Source organism: Petaurus breviceps, unplaced genomic scaffold (assembly GCF_028583685.1).
Source record: "Petaurus breviceps papuanus isolate PSGF00001 unplaced genomic scaffold, PetGlider_PUasm1.0 90535, whole genome shotgun sequence".
Lineage (NCBI taxonomy): Eukaryota > Metazoa > Chordata > Mammalia > Diprotodontia > Petauridae > Petaurus > Petaurus breviceps.
In genome coordinates, this window is record NW_027187270.1 from 1,904,624 (window position 1) to 1,922,468 (window position 17,845).

General features: G+C 41.7%; 1 protein-coding gene across 8 annotated transcripts in view; it reads left to right on the plus strand.

The window, feature by feature from the left end:
- PASD1 (PAS domain containing repressor 1) overlaps nt 1-17,845 on the plus strand; it is a 306,974-nt gene that overhangs the window by 261,924 nt on the left and 27,205 nt on the right. For all 8 annotated transcript variants that reach the window (XM_069063048.1, XM_069063052.1, XM_069063050.1 and 5 more), the window contains one exon: nt 11,800-11,906. In XM_069063048.1, the coding sequence (XP_068919149.1) occupies nt 11,800-11,906 (107 nt within the window). The remainder of the gene's footprint in view (nt 1-11,799; nt 11,907-17,845) is intronic.

Below are 17,845 nucleotides of genomic sequence, written 5' to 3' on the forward strand. Positions count from 1 at the left end.
TAATCCTGGGCAGGTCACTTACTCTGAGCCTCAGTTTCCCCATCTGTAAAATACGGTTGCTGCAGTTATGTGGAGCAGTAGATAGAGTGCTGGGCTCAGGAAGACCTGATTAAAAGCACAGCCCTGGATACTTACTAGATGTGTAACCCTGGGCAAGGCATCTGACCCTCTCTGCCCAAGTTTACTCAGCTGTAAAATGGGGGTAATAGCACCTGCCTCCCAGGGTTGTTATGAGCATCACGTGAGATAATATTTGTAAAGCACTTGACTTTGCTAGCCATCATCATCATAGTTATTACTATCATATTCCTCCCAGGGCTGTTGTGAGGTTCAGGTGAGATCACATATGTGAAGCCACCCTATATAAGAGTAACAGGGCTTTGGTGCTTTGGGTCCAGGTCACCTAAGATGGCGGCATCTGCTTTGGGGAGAAGTCATCTCTTAGTAGTAATTCGGTCTCTTCTCTACATATATAACCACCAGCCTCATTCATGTCCTAGCCCCTCACACAGACTGTTGCAATAGCTTTGCCACTGGTCATTCTGCTTCCATGTTCTTCCCTCTCCAGCCCAGGCCTTCTTTTGTGAAGATGTCCCCAAGTGCTGGCATAGAAGGCAGATTTGCTCAAATCTGGCTCTTTGAGGAGGCAGTTTATAGACTATCACAGAGTTATGTTTTTAAATGCATAACATAAGAGTATTGTATTGATCAAAAATATATCTTCTATCCAAGTTCATGGCTCCCCTGAAATTTAACCATAGACTGTCTATGGACCCTGGGTTAAGAGCCTCTTTGCCCCAGGTCATCTTTAAGCCAGCTACCCAAATTATTTTACTGAGGCACAGGTTTGGCTGGTTCACTTCCCTGTTCAAAAACCTTCAGGGGCTTCCCTCGCCTTACAGGGTCAAATGCAGATTCTTTCATCTGGTATTCAAGGCCCTACGCTCTCAGGGCCCACACCTACCTTGCTAGCCTTAACTTCCTATAACACTCATACATACATAGTGTACGTTCTTGCCAAGTGGAGCTTGATTGTCATTCTCCTATCTCATCATGCCCCCCTCCATCCCCTCTGCCTTTGTTCAGCACCATCAGTCATGTTTCCCTAGTCCTTAAGACCCAAGTCAGGTATTACCTCCTCCATGAAGCCTTCCCAGATTTCTACAACCCAAAGTGATGGCTCCCTCCACCAGTTCCTCAGAGCACTCTTACCTGCTCTCTGGATTTCCCATAAGATCACTTCTGCCAGTTACCTGTATACTTGGTCCATCCCCACCCACCCCACCATTATTCATGGTCTTTTCTTGCTTCCCTTTATTCCTGTACTCAGTGTGGCTTTGGATTGTTTTTTCTTTCTTTCTTTCTGTTTACATAGACTTCTCTAGCAGTTCCTGCATTTTATTCTCCATTTTGAAACTTCACCATTAATGACTTGTTCTGTATTAAATTACATTCCCCTTGTCAGCTTTCATTGGAAAAATTTGGGTAGAATTATCCATTCCTAACATAAGGAATTGCTTCTAGTAATAGTATTTGAATGATGTTTTGTTTTATGAAAAACATTTGAGGCAGCATGGTATGTTAGAGAGAGAGATGGACTTGGGGGGGGTCACTTGATCTCTCTCTGGTCCTTAGTTTCCCCTTATGTAAAATCAGGACCATCACTCCTTCACCATTCCCTCCCACAAGATAGTTATGAGAAAAGTGTATTGCAGATGGTAAAATTGGATTTGTGAGCTAGGATGCTGCCGAAGGAGATGCTATCTCTGTCATATAGCTTTTCTTGAGAGAACATGACGTTAACAGTAATAACTTCGAGGAAGAAAGGCAGTGTGATTGTATCATACCCATATTTCAGTCATTTCCTCTGATGGACCACATTCATCCAGAGAGGCCCTAGAGGCTCCAGATATCTACTTTGAAAGATCAACAGATCTCAGAGCCAGAAGGGACCTCTAAGGTATTTAGTCCAACCTGTATTTCAACTGAAATCCCTTCTACCCCATTCCTATCCTAGGAGACAATTCCACTTTCGTATTGCTCTGAGTGTTAAAAAGTTCTCCCTCATATTGAAGCTGAAATGTGCCTTGCTGTAACTTAGGATTGCAGACTCAGAGCTGGAAAAGGGGACCTTCAAGGTTATCTAGTCCAACCCCTGACTTTTAGAGCAGAGGAAACTGAGTTCCAAAGGGTAGAAGGGATTTCTCTGAGGTCACACAAGGAGGAAAGGGCAGAGCCGGTACTGGAAGGCACGTCCTCCGATTCCCAATCCAAAGCTCTATTCTGCTTGGCCCAGTGCTCTTACTTTGTGTCCTCTGGGCACATGAAGAGAACTGCATTGATTTCCCTAAGCTGATGTGTTTGGTTCTGACTATAAAATAATATGGAGATATCAGAGAAGCAAATTCCAAATGAATTCCATGCTATACATCATTGGCAGTCCTTTTCAAGGTCTCTGTTTGCCTTTAGCTTGGTCTGGCCTTTGCTATGGACACCCACCCTTTGTATAGATCCTAAGGTCAGCCAATTTGGACCAAGGAATCTGCTCCCTGATTTGCAAAACCAGACTTGGGCTCATCTCTCCTTTCATGCTTGCTGTGTGCTCATAGGACTGGCAGCCAGCTAGCCAGCCCTCAGGGCCAACTTCAGTTATGCTGAAAACACTTCGATTAGTTGAAAATGCATCAGATCAGTGGGTGTTTGTATGAAATGTAAAATTTGATCAGAAAATAGTAGTAGTTTAAAAAACTGATCTCTGAAAGGCTGCATTCAAAGGTTTGCACTAAGACCTTCTGAAAATGAATATTGAAGTGACTGAGACTGAGTATTAGGAGATAATGAAAGAGAGGGTGGTAAATGTCCTGGTTCTTAGAAATCTTGGCCAGAAGGAAAACAAGTCATGGTGGTGTACCAGTTCAGTTCAAGAAACATCTGTTGGAGGGGTGGAGCCAAGATGGCAGTGTAAAAGCAGGAAAATTCCATGTGCTCCCCCCATAACCACCTCAAATACCTATAAAAATGACTCTAAATAAACTTTAGGGCTACAGAACCCACAAAGTGACAGAGAGAAACAAATCTCCTGCTAAAGACAGCCTGGCAGGTGGACAAAAAGGTCCATTGCAGTGTGCTGGGAGCAGAGCCCAGCCCTGCCTGGGCCTATGGTTTTAGCCCCAGGTAAGCCCCGACGAGCCATGGCTGGAGGGACTTCAAGAGAGTGTATCAAGAGCAGCTGTGGGAGTTTCCAGAATTATCAACCCATAAATGCCAAAGACAAAGTGAGAGGTCAGTGTGGACTTTGGGAACAGGGGGTCCAGAAGCGCAGTCTGGCCTCTGCCCCCAAAGGGAGAAGCAGCTGAGGCATGGAAGCTGCCATGGCATGGCTGCTTCAGAGCTCCTGGCCTGCAGATTGTAGGGGGACCAAATTACCATTCTGAGGAGTAATAGCTCTTGCTTTAACCTGCTTGGATCTGGATCACGGTCTAGGGTGGAGGTTCTAGGGTGTGTGACCAGGTGCCAGAGCCAGTGGAGGCTTCAGAGAGGGCAGCCAACTAATAGCTCCAGAAGCTGTGAAAATCCCAGTGATTTGGGACAAAGCTCTCCTCTCTGGAAGCAGAGTTCTACTGTGGCAAAAGGCTCAAAAGTCAAGCAATTGAGTGGCAACATGAGTAAGCAAAGGAAGCAAAGCAAGAACAGCAATCCGACTTTATATTCCTTTTTGGGGGACAAAAAGGATCAAAGCATGGAACAGCAGGAAGACAATGAAGTCAGAACTCCTGTACCAAAAGCTTCCAAGAAAAATATGAACTGGTTACAGGCCATAGATGACCTTAAGAAGGATTTTGAAAACCAAGTAAGAGAAGTGGAGGAAAAATTGGGAAGAGAAATGAGAATGATGCGAGAAAATCATGAAAAGAGAGTCAACAACCTGACTGAAGAAAATAACACCTTAAAAAATAGACTAACTCAAATGACAAAAGAGGCTCAAAAAGGCAATGAGGAGAAGAAATGTCTTAAAAAGCCAAATTTGCCAGATGGAGAAAGAATCTCAAAAGCTCACTTAAGAGAATCATTCCTTCAGAATTAGATTGGAGCAAATGGAAGCTAGTGACTTTATGAGAAATCAAGATACTATTAAACAGATCCAAACAAATGAAAAAAATAGAAGGCAATGTGAAATATCTCATTGGAAAAACCACTGACCTGGAAAATAGATCCAGGAGACATAATTTAAAAATTACTGGAATATCTAAAAGCCATGATCAAAAAAAGAATCTAGAAATCATACTTCAAGAAATTCTCAAGGAAAATTGCCCTGATGAACCAGAGGGCAAAATAGAGGTTGAAAGAATACACCGATCACGTCTTGAAAAAGATCCCCAAAATAAAACTCCTAGGAATATTATAGTCAGGTTCTGGAGTTCCCAGATCAAGGAGAAAATATTACAAGCAGCCAAGAAGAAACAATTTGAATATTGTAGAAACACAATCAGGATAACCTAGGATCTAGCAGCTTCTACACTGAGGGATAGAAGGGCTTGGAATATGATATTCTGGAGGTCAAAGGAGCTGGGATAAAAACCAAGAATCATCTACCCAGCAAAACTGAGCATCATGTTTCAGGGGAAAATATGGTAATTCAATGGAATAGAGGACTTTCAAGCATTCTTTTTTTTAATCAGATGCTTTATTAATTTCTAAGCATTCTTGATGAAAAAACCAGAGTTGAATAGAAAATTTGACATTCAGATACAAGAAGCATGAAAAGGTAAACAGGAAAATCATAAGGAACTTATCAAAGTTGAACTACTTACATTCCTACATGGACAAACAATAATTGTAACTTATGAAACTTTTCTCAGTATGAGAATAGTTCAAGGGAATATAAATGTGTGTGTATGTGTGTGTGTGTGTGTGTGTATATATATATATATATATACTTACATATATATGTCTATATAGCAGAGTCTATGGGCATATGAATTCATATGTAAGGGTGTGTGTATGTGTACATGTATACATAGACAGTGGGCACAAGACCAATTGAATAGGAAGGGATGATACTTAAAAAGTGAAATTGAGATGTGAGAGAGGAATATAATGAGAGGAGATGGGGAGAGACAGAATGGGGTAATTTATCTAATATAGAAGAGGAGAGGGAAAACTGTTACAATGGAGGGGAAGAACAGGAAGGCAAAAGGGAATGAGTCAACCTTACTCTCATTTAATTTGGCTTAGGGAGGGAATGACATACACACTAAATAGGGTATCTCACCCTACAGGAGAGTAGGGGGGAAAGGGATGAGTATGGGGATGATATAGGGGAGGGCAGGTTGGGGGGGAGGGAAATTAGAAGCACACACTCTTGAAAAGGGACAGGGTCAAAGAAGAGAATAGAACAAGTGGGGGGCAGGATAGGATGGAGGGAAATATAGTCAATCTTTCACAATATATCCACTATGGAAATGTCTTGCGTAGCTATACATGTTCAACCTATATTGAATTTCTTATCTTCCCAGTAAGGGTGGGTGGTGAGGGTGGAAGGGAAAGAATCTGGAATTCAAAGTTTTAAAATCAAATGTTTAAAGTATTTATTATTATTAATTTTTTTACATGCAACTGGGAAATAAGATATACAGGCACTGGGGTATAGAGATCCACCTTGCCCTACTGGAAAGTTGGAGGGAAGATGGGGGAGGATATAGGAGAGAGCAGATGGGTGGACGGGATATTCAGTGGGAATGCTGTTTTGGGGTGGTGGGTAGGGGAAAGACATAGAGAAAATTTGTAACTCAAAATCTTGTGGAAATGAATGATGTAAACGAAAAATAAACATAAAATTTAATTAAAAAAAGAAACATCTGTTGTATATGGGGCATCCTCTTAGGCTCTGTGGTCAACAAGCAGTCATTACTATGGACCAGGCACTGTGCTAAGCTGGGGCCAGGGAGAGTGCAAAGAAAGGCCAAAACAGACCCAGCCTTCAGGGAAGTTATGTTCTCCTGGGGGAGACAGACAGCAGTCTCATTTGAGAAAGGAGAGAATACTAAAACAAGAGAGGGGTGGGGGCAGGCAGTCAGGAAAGGCTTCTTTCCTGAGAGTGGCCATCTGAGTAGAGCCTGGAAGGAAACCAAGGCAAGGAGGGAGAGCATTTCACACATGAGACACAGCTTGGGCAAAGGCATGGAGGTAAGGGATGGAATACCGTGTTCAGGGGATAGCAGATAAGCTAGTTCCATACCAATGAAAGTAAACCTCTTTTACACGTAGTTTCACTGGTTAGAGGTTTAGCTTTTTTTATCTAATCTTATGGGGGCAGCCAGGTGATCTGGGCCTGTAGTCAGGAAGACCAGAGTTCAGATTCAGCCTTAGACACTTAGTAGCTGTGTGACCCTGGGCAAGTCACTTCACTCTGTCTGCCTCAGTTTCCTCAACTGTAAAATGGAGATGATAATAATTGCGCCTCCCTCCCAGGGTTGTTGTGAGACTGAAATGAGATAATAATTGTAAAGCATTTAGCACAGTGCCTGGCACGTAGTAGGCATTATAGAAGTGTTGGCTATTCTTTTTTTTTTTAGGCTTTTAATTTTTTTTAATTAGTTTGTTTGTTTCCTTTTAGTTTACAGGATTCAATTCCACAATTCCTTGAGTTTCACATTTTGTCCCCCTCCCTCCCCTCCTCCCCATGGCAGCATATAGTTAAGTATAGGATCTGTAAATATTTGAACATTATACGTTAGTCAGGTTATAAAGACGGATTGTATCAGCTGGAATGAAAAATGGTAAAGAGGACATAAAACCAAATAAGAGAAGGAAAAAGATCAGGTATTTTGCTTCCACCTGGATATAAACTCAGTTCTTTCTAGTTCTTTCTCTCTCTCCATCATTGAGTCTTTTGGGATTGACTTATATTACAGCATTGCTGAGAGGAGTCCAGCCTATCAAAGTTGGTCATCACACATATGTTGTGTCTGTAATTGTGTACAAATTTCTCCTGCTTCTACTCTTCTCACTCAGCATCAGTTTGTATAAGCCTCTGCAGGTAAATATGAAGACCGTCTGCTCCTCGTTTCTTATAGCACAATAGTATTCCATAACATGCACATACCACAATTTGTTCAGCCATTCCCCAATTGATGGGCACCCCCTTACTTTCCAACTCTTTGCCACCGCAAAAAGAGCTGCTATAAATATTTTTGTACATATGGGTCTTTCTCCCACTTCTATGATCTCTTTGGGATATAACCCTAGGAGTGATATTGCTGGATCAAAGGGTATGAAAGTATTTATAGCCCTTTGGGCAGAGTTCACAACTCCACCAGCAATGCATTAGTGTTCCAATTTGCCCACATCCTCTCCAGCATTTATCATTTTCCTGTTTTGTCATCTTAGCCAATCTGACTGGTGAGATGTGGTACCTCAGAGTTGTTTTGATTTGCATTTCTCTAATCAATAATGAATTAGAGCATTTCTTCATGTCCTTATAGATATCTTTAATTTCTTTCTCTGAAAACTGCCTGTTCATATCCTTTGACCATTTATCAATTGGGGAATGACTTGTATTCTTATAAATTTGACTGAATTCTCTGTATATTTTAGAAATGAGTCCTTTGTCAGAGGCATAGGTTGTAAAGATTCTTTCCCAATTTCCCATCTTCCTCTTAATCTTGGTTACATTGGCTTTGTTTGTACAGAAGGTTTTCAATTTCACGTAGTCAAAATTATCCATTTTACATTTTATAATGTTCTCTAGTTCTTGTTTAGTCATAAAGTCTTTCCCTCTCCACAAGTCTGACAGGTAAACTTTTCCTTGTCTTACGAGACTGCTTACAGTATCAACCTTTATACCTAGATCATGCACCCATTTAGAATTGATTTTGGTATATGGTGTTAGATAATGGGCTATGCCCAGTTTCTGCCATACTATATTCCAGTTTTCCCAGCAGTTTTTGTCAGATAGTGAGTTTTTATTCCAAAAACCAGGGTCTTGGGGTTTATCAAACAACAGATTACTATAGTCGTTGACATCTGAATCTCCTGTGCCTAATCTATTCCATTGATCCACTCCTCTATCCCTCAGCCAGTACCAAGTAGTTTTGATGACTGCTGCTTTATAATACAGATCGAAATCTGGTATAGCTAGTCTACCTTCCCTAGCATTTCTTTTCATTAATTCCCTTGATATTCTGGACCATTTATTCTTCCAAATGAATTTTGTTACTATTTTTTCTAGCTCTATAAAGTAATTTTTTTGGTAAATTAATTGGTATGGCACTATATATGTAATTTAATTTAGGTAAAATTGTCATTTTTTTCATTTTTTGATTTTGATTTTTTGATATTAGCTCAACCCAGCCAAGAGCAATTGATATTTTTCCAATTAGTTAGATCTGACTTTATTTGTGTGAAAAGTGTTTTGTAGTTGTGGTCATATAGGTCCTGGGTTTGTTTTGGCAGGTAGATTCCCGAATATTTTATAATGTCTACAGAAGTGTTAGCTATTCTTCTTATTACTGTCTTTCATTTTTCATCCATTGTTGTTTCCAAAAGCCAGTGCATGCTTCAACTCTCTTTGAGCAAATAATTTTTTCTTCTTTTTCTGGATTCCTTTTTCATCCTAAGATGCTTTATGAATGTTGCCCAGATACTACCACAGCTTTGGAAGAAGCTAGTGGTGATTGCTTGCTGTTTTGCGGAAGGGAGGGAGTGAGAAAAATTTGAAACTCAATAGTTATACAAAAATGAATGTTGAAAACTATCTTTACATGTGATTGGAAAAAAATAGAAAATATCTTTAAGGGAAAAAAGGAAGAAGTGAGTGACAAAGATTTATTGATATCACTAATACTGTTAAATCAATTAAAGAGCAGCATTCAGGAGATTTCGTTCTAGTGGAAAGCACCCTGGCTTTGGATCCAGAGGACACCATTCTGCTACTTACTGCTTGGATAAGTCCCTTTCCCTCACTGTGTCTCCATTTCCTCATTTGTAAAGGGAGAAGTTGTACCAGCTGGCATCTGAAGTCTCTTCTTAGCCTCAGAGCCTGCTTTGTTTTTCTTTTTTGGAGGAGGGGAGGCAGGGCAATTGGGATGTTAAGTGTCTCAGGCCGGATTTGAACTCAGGTCCTCCTGACTCCAGAGCCAATACTCTATTCACTATACCATCTAGCTGCCCCAGAGCCTGCTTTTTTATGGAAAGTGCCTTGGACCCAGAAATAATGTTCTAGGCCTCATGTGGACTTCAGTCTCTTTGTTCTTGCCCCAGTAAAAGTCACTGGCTCAGTCAGTATTTCTGGAATGCCTACTGTGTGCCCTACATAGCCCTTTAAGATTCTGAAATGGACTGGCTTTCAGGAGCATTAGGGCAGTCAGTATCATTTGCTTGATTGGATGTTTTGATTTTGCATTTTCTGAGCAACCTTTAAAATACTCCCAACTTGCCCAGGTGGGATATTGCACGTGATAAACACACACTCTACCTTGTGTCCCATGATGCCTCATCTGAGGTGCTCAGAACTGTGACCCTTACTCCAGATTCAATTTTATAGACACCAAGAGAAGAAAGCATTTTTTTCTCAAAGTCAGACACTGAATGATTAATGGACCTATGTGGGAGGCAGGAGATTTGAATCAGGTAAAGACACTAGTATAAGGGTGAAAAATATTATCATATATGAGGCAGCAAGATGACACAGTATGCGCAATGCCTGGCCTGGAGTCAGGAAGACCTGAGTTCAAATTGGGCCTCAGATACTCACTAGCTGTGTGACCTTGAGCAAGTCATTTAACCTCTGTTTGCCTTGATCCACTGGAGAAGGAAGTGGCAAACCACTGGAGTATCTTTGCTCAGAAAACCCCAAATGGGATCATGAAGAGTCACACACCAACTAAATGACTAATAAACAGCAACAATATAAGGGAGCAGGTCTTGATTCCTAGAAATCTATATAGCAAAACCCATTGCCTATGTATGTGTGCAGTAGGCAGTAAAATGTTCCCAGCTTGATGATGATGATATTCATAATAGCACATTTTTGTAGCACTTGAAGATTTGCTGAGTGCATTTGATCCTCACAATAGTTCTTACGATCTTCATTTAACAGATGAAGAAACTGAGGCAGACAGAGATGAAGTGACTTGAACAAGTTCACACATCCAATAAGTGTCTGAGGTCAAATTTGAACTCAGGTCTTCCAAACTGCAGGCTTAGGCACTTTGGGCACTGGCCCATCTGGTTACCTCCCACATGTTAATATTCTTCTCTACTGCTGGATATTTGGACAGAAAGGATTTGAGCTCACACTGTGACTTCTGACACATTTGACCCAGAAGGTCATCTTGGCCCACCCCCCGATTTGTCAGATGAGGAAACTGAGGATCTTTGAAGTCCTCTTTCTCCCTGTCTAGCTCTCTTTCCATTTGATCATGCTGTGGTCCTCTTCCTGTTCTTCCAAACGCAGTCACATGACTGACTGAAGGCTGTCAAGATTATAAAGCTAGAAGTCACACATTTGAATCAGTCTTGTTATTTCCCAGTAATTCTTCAAGTTTGCTCATGCAAAGATTAACTTGAAAATGTGAACAGATTTTTCCCCTTTTTTCATATACACAGTGACTCAGCTGTCCTGTTCCTTTAATATATGCTATTTCTCCTGCTAGAATATAAGCCCCCAGAGGACAGGCTTTTTCCTTTTTGTCCTGGTGTACAGTAGGTGCTTCCTAGGAAGGCTTCTTTTAAAAGGGTCACCCAGTACTGACTTGAATCAACAAAGTGTATGGATGCGAAACTTGGCCTACTTGGCCAATCTTACCCTCAAGAAGGATTTTAGTCCATTCTGTTAAAAAAAATACATGAGTTGTCCTGTGTGTTGTCTTACTTTAAGAGCATGTTTTTAAGTTTCTAAGAATATTTTTAAGTTTTAAGTGCAGAGGCAACAATTTTGATAAAATTCTGACTGATGGAGTTCAGGTCACAAACTTAGGTTTAGGTCATCCAATGCTGGACGAAAAACTGATAGTAAAGGATTTATATGATGCTGGATGCTTTTTAAAAATCACTTGTGAATCATTCTCAGAGTTGGATCTTGAGTGAATGAAAAAGCATTTATTAAGGGCTTACTATGTGCCAAGTCGTGTGCTATACAAGTAGAAGGATTGAGATAGTCTCTAGCCTCAGGAAGCTTCCAGTCTAATTGAGAAAGTTCAGCTGCAGATTTAGTAGAGAGGCCCAGATGTCCTAAGGAGCCTTAGGCTAAAAGGAACCCCCAAATACTGACTGTTTCTTGATGTCAGGAAACCACCATCAGCCAAAGAAGACCTGGTAATGAAATGGGGTTACAGCTTCACATTTTGGTGGTTATAACCCAGACTCGGATCAGTACTTCCCCCCCTCCCCAGGTATGTTTTGACATAAAATGTTGATTTCAGTGTCTTCTTGCTTCTAATGAATGAGTTTCTCCCTGGGTGACAGAGATTTGCCACAAATCCATGCTGGGGTATTGTGAAGTCTGGAAATTCATTCTGCATAATGAATGTCTTTAGTGTTAGCAGCTTCCTCAGGCAGTGGGCCAAACATGCTAGTGACTCACCTTCCAACTGAATTCATTCTCCACTTCTTAAGTAGGAGTAAAGCATGCAATACTAACCTTATTCTGAAGGAACCATTTGGAAGAGGCCAGTGCCCATGATGGGCTTTGGGGGAAGGTTGAAGCTTGAAATATTTATCTTGGATCAGCCAATAAGAGACTGAAATTTCATAGCAACCTAAGTTATATTGACTCATTTTCTTTCTCTTTGGTACTAGGGCCCCACCCATCATAGGTTACCTACCCTTTGAGGTGCTGGGAACGTCAGGCTACGACTATTATCATGCCGACGACTTGGAGCCTCTTGCAAGGTGCCATGAACAATGTAAGTTTCCGTCTTCCAAGTCTCTAAAGGAAATACTAATTAGGGCCCTTAGGTTTTTTCCTTGTGTGATGTTTTTGTGAAACTCTTAATAGTGCTAAAAATGAAAGTACTGAATGTCTTTGCTGAATCATTTTTTGTTAAGAATTACTGTTAAATGTTATTTGCTAATATAATGAGTGAGTGAGATAGTACTTTAGGGAAGGGCTAGTTTGGTTTTCTCCTGATTTTTTTTAATTGATTGGTTGTTTGATCATTTTCTGTTTTCTGATACTTTGTTGTTTATAGCATAGTTATGACCTAATTACTACACACACACACACACATACCAGGCTCCCCCCGCCCCTTACATGTTTTCCCTTCTAAAGCTGCCTTCCGTCTACTCTGTATTTATCTTGCATATACCAGTGTTTGTACATGTCTCCACCATTAGAAAGTAAGTTTCTTGTGGGCAGGGACTGTTTTTCTTTCTTCTTGGTATTCCCAGGGTTTAAGTGCAAATAAATACCTGCCGATTGATTCCCTTTGTGCATCATCTTAAATTTGTGGCTTGGTGGGTTTTTGGTGTTTGTTTACAGTGGTATGCTTGGGAGTTTGGAGAATTTCTTTGCATTTGTTTTTGTCTTGGAAGAGGGGGTGAGATCCCCATTGCTGAAGAATGGGCCACACTGCTGGAAATGGGGTCACCAAAGGATCCAAGTATCTCTTCTACTTCAGCTGATAACAGGCTGTTACCGTGGAGCCCAGATGGGGATGGAGTTTTCTTTATCAGCCATGCGATAAGATTCACTTGCCTGTCAGACAATGAGAAAAGGGACCGCAGAATCAAAATCATTTAAACTCGACATTTTCTCTTTTGTCAATATTTACAGTGTAATATGTAACATCCTTTGCACTGCTCCTTGTATTGCAGATTCAGTTACACAAATGTCAGCCAGGGCTCCTAGAAGATAGGTTTTAAAAGCAATCAGAATATATCCTCACAGCTGGAGGCGTGATGGGGGGGGGGGCGGTACAGGAGTAGGTTGTCTTTCTTGCCACTGGTTCTGGTGGCTTGATAAATGTATTCACCATTTCTGCAGCTCCAAAGCACCCTAGACTCTCACCTTCCTCTTGGGGCCATAGTATCAGGGCTGGGTATGAGGGTGCTTTGGAGGGTATTCAGAGAATGGATCAGTCACGGTGGGGAGAAGGGGCAGTTCTTAACCCAAAGCATTCTACTGTCTGTAGCCATTTCTACAGAGGTGGTGGGTCCTTGAAGGCAGATATGCCCACCATATTGCTAGGACTTTCCTCTGATCATGCCTGTATCAGCTATCGGACAGCAAAACCAAGAAAGCATTGGCTCCACAGCAGCAAAGGACTGGCCATTGTTACATTCCCATAACTCAAAATGTCTGAATCAAATGATATATTTTGCATACACAGACTTTCCAATAGTAAAATTTATTGTTGAGGCCAAAAGGAAATTTAGGGAAGCTGGAATTTTCTAGAAGGCCAAAGGAAAGATCTGTTCTGTGAATGATGAGATTGGAACAAATAGGATTTCTTGTGCATCTGTTCCTGGAAAATGTAGACTCGAAAGAATTCTGTTCAGTCAGAATCTTGCCAAGTTAAAATGGGCCGAGCTTCTTTAATGTGAATATTGACTGGAGCCCTGGAGGTACAGTAGGCTTCAGTGCTCATGAAGGAAAAATTAACCTTGAATTTTTTCCTCCTTATGCTATTTATACTCTGAGCTTTGCATTTTGATGTTTGGGTTTTATCGCTTTAGGCAAATGAATTCATTTTAGAAGTCGCCACCTAGGAGAGGATGGGCAATATGGCATTGTGTTTGAGGAGCCAGCCTCAGGGCAAGGAAGACCTGACCTCTTGTTCCACCCAACACATCCTAGCTGTGTGACCCTGGCCAAGTCCCTTAACCTTTCAATGCCTTGGACCTCTCTCTAAGAACATGCTTATCTGGAATGGAGGGAAATTTCCTCATTGAGCAGTTTCCTGTAGCAGTAAAATCAAATCTGGAATGGAGGGAAATTTCCTCATTGAGCAGTTTCCTGTAGCAGTAAAATCAAAAGTCCCATCCATCTCCCACCATGAGAATGAGAAGCTTCCTAGAAAATTTTACTAAGAAAGCCTCAAGGTGACTAGTCAAACCAGGGCCATTAGGTTGGCCCAGATGACTCTTAGGATCTTTTCAACTTGACAGTTTAGCAATGCTGTTGTCCTGCCAGCAGTATTTCCCAGTGGAAAGTCACCTGGGGACTTGGGATAGGGAAGGAGTGACTGGCATAATCTTATGGGCCTCAAGTTCTAGACTCCTCTGCCTCCATTAAGAAGGCTGCCATTCTATTGTAACTCACACAGAAAGGGCTGTGCTAGGTCCTTGAACTCAAGAACTTGGGAAACCCAAGTCAGCTGGGGTGAAACCTTGGGTAGCCTTGTCAAAGAAAGATACTCACCAATCACCAGAGCTTTAACGGCCAAGTAGAATGGGTAAAAGTGACTTCCCTTTGCTTCTGGTTCTGTAGAAGTTTGGGGCATTCTAGATATGTAAGGGGGACTGGAAAACCATAAGGCTCCTGTTTATACACGTCTCCAAAAGGAAGGGCATGTTATTATGTTAAAAACAAATGAGCTGGGGTAGCCAGGTAGCACAGCGAGTAAGAACACCTGCCCCAAAGTCAGGATGACCTGGGATCAAATCCGGGCTCAGACACTTAGCACCCACCCAGAAAGACCTGGCCGTGTAACCTTGAGCAAGTTATTTAACCCCAATTGCTTAAAAAAAACCAAAAACAAATGAGCACTCATCATATGGGTCTGACCAGGACAAACTAGAAATGCCCAGCTGGATTTGAACAAAGTTCCTATTTTTCTCAAGTGGCTTAGAAAATCTTGGTGCCAGTTAAGCCAGCTGCAAGCAGGGAGTGTTCCCTAGGCTCAGTATTGCAGAAGTGGCAGGGGTAGGTTGTCCAGAGCTTGGTTTAGAAGCCTGGGCCTTATCAGCTAGGTCTTTGATGCCTGAAAGCGCATGGTGAAGCTGTGCAAGATAATTATTTAGCATCTCCATTAACGACATGATCTCTCCCCACTCCCCCATTGCTTGGCTATTTTGGGGGCAAGTGTCTAAAGGAAAAAAACATGGCTTCACAACATGGCTGCTACAATAATAAAAGGAAATGTCAGCAGACATCCCATTCATTCAGTGAATATTTATTAAGCACTTCTGTGAGATAAAGAATTTTATATGAGCCCCCATCCCTGCCCCCTGGACTTATAGTACTATAGGGGATGAGATAAGAATAAAGCTACAATACACATCATAATTGTGATAAGATGTAAACCAGATGTCACATGATGTTTGAGAGGGGAGGTCATTACCCACTGGGGGTTCAGAGGAGGCTTTCTGGAGGACTTGGCCCTTGAATTGGACTTTGAAGGATGTGGTGGGAGGCAGGAGACAATTTCAGGCAGAGGGAACAGTGTGAGCCAAGGGGCAGAGGCAAGAGAGCTCAGAGTCTGTTGGAAGCAGAGAAAGAAGTCGAATTTAGTAGGAGCATAGAGTGTGTAGAAAGTTGTAAGATAGGACTGGGAAGATTGGATGGCACCACATTGTGGCAGTCCTCGAATGACAGGAAGAAGAGTTTGCATTTTAGTTGATTGGCAGGAAGGAGCTCTAGAAGATTTTTGAGGTAATGGCATGACCAGATCTGTGCATGAAAAAGATGAGTCTTCTATCAGTTTAAACTCTGGATTGGTGGGGAGAGAGAGGAGAGGAAGGGCAGCCTGTTTGAAGGCTATTTCTATGATCTAAGCAGGTGATGAGTAGGGCGTGGTCTAAGGCAGCAGCAGTGGAGAGGAATGGAGAACTGCAGAATAGTATAGTTTAATATGTGTGCGAAAACATATGTGTATATGTGTGCTTATATGTATATGTACACAGATAGTTTTTGTTTTACATAAATTCACATTATTCAAATTCTACTTTAAAGAATTCTGAAAGAAATTCACATTCCAAGGGCAGCTGGGTGGCACAGTGAATAGAGCACGGGCCCTGGAGTCAGGAGGACCCAAGTTCAAATCTGGCCTCAGACACTTAACACTAGCCATGTGACCTTGGGCAAGTCACTTAAGTGTGTCACAACCCCAATTGCCCTGCCTTCTTCCCTCCAAAAAGCAAAAACAAAACAAAAACAAACAAACAAAACCCCAAGAAATCCACATTCCAAAAAACACTTATGTGAACTTTACCCTACTGTGATCTCTCTGCTCCTGCCCCTTGGCTTGGCATTCTGGGCCTCTCTCCCTCCGCCTCCCCCCCCAAAAAAAACCCAACTAAAACATAAAACCTATCCAAATGAAAGCAGAATGGAAGCTGGGAAAGACTGCCCCCCACTGACTGATCAGAGGCTTGGCTTAAGACCTCCTGAGCTGAGGGAGTGACTTTTGCCCTGAATGTCTGTCTTCCATTGGTATACTCCTGTACCCAGTGTCTTTTCCCTGCCTTGCCTGTTGCCCATCCTCTCCTGTCTGTTTCTCTGTCTAGCTCCCATGTGTCTGCCTCCACTCCCTTCTTCCTCTGGTTCGGGCCAGCACCAGCCTAGTTGCAGGGGGAGGGGCTTTCCTGCCTCCCTCCCTCCCTTCCCATGTCTTCAGGCAAATTCATATTACATAAAAATCATTTTAAGTAGAGGTCTGTGGAATGATCGACTTAGGTAAAGTGAGAACTCTGTGTGTATAATAGAGAATGTGAAAATGACAGAAATTAGATGAGGTCAATAAAGAGAGGGGTGCTTGAAATAGATTTAGAAGGAAATGAAGGACATTGAGGGTAAGAAATTCAAAGGACATTTCAGATAGGAATTTCATGGAAAATCCTCTTCTGGTAAGCTGGTAGAGTTTGGTGACCCTTGGAGAGATTGACTCTCAAAGTCCTGGCATCCAAGCTGGCAGATAGGAAGAACATTGGCATGAGAGGAAACTTTACTTCTGATACCAGCTGAACTGCTAACTTATTGTGGGAAAGCCATTTGCCCTTTGAGTCTCAGTTTGCCTCTCTGTAAAATAAATAGTTTGAAATCCATCTCTAAGCTCCTTTCAAGATTTGCCATTAGAGAAATCATTGTGGAATGATAATCCTCTGTGGAAATAGGAATGACTTTGCAAGGCCCTCCCTACAGCTTGGTGAATCCAGTTGCCAGCAGGAACACCTAGTGTCGAGTTCCCCAACCCAAGGTGACTTTGGGCAGCCTTTTGTGTGGGTGGTGGAAGTTGGGGCAATCTGGGACCATTCTACTTTGATTTTTGCCATAAGTCACTATCGTGAATGGATAATGAGCATTCTTGCCTGTCTTTGCTGTAGATTAAGGAAGGAAAGGCCTCTTGGATTATATTTCTCCTACCTTCAATTTCTGCCACAAGTAAATGCTCGAAACACCCTGAGATTTGTATTCTATTAACGGAGAAAAGGACAGTGTTCGATTGACGTCTTTTGGTATTTACAATTCCCTGTATATAGCAAGTAGAAGTAAATGGGATTTTTTGTGTGTCCAAAACAACCTTACATTTAAGTAATTTAACACTCTTGAGGACTCTGCCAATGAATACTAAAGTAAATTTTAAATCCCAGCACAAGATACAGTATAATGTGGCAAAAATTGAAGAACTTGGGTCTGAATCCCTCCAGTCGTTTCCTCCATGTGTTAACCTTTTGGGAAGTCACATCCCCTCTCTAGGTCTAAGTTTCTTCCTTTGTAGAATGACTGGGTTTCATTAGGTCATCTCCATGGTTCTTTCCAGCTCAAAAGGTAGGATTGAAGATGTATAAAATTCCAGTGTAAGATGAGAAATGTATAATGTATTTAAGGACCATCAAGAGCTTGATTCAAATGTACCATCTTGTGATCTCTCTCTCTCTCTCTCTCTCTCTCTCTCTCTCTCTC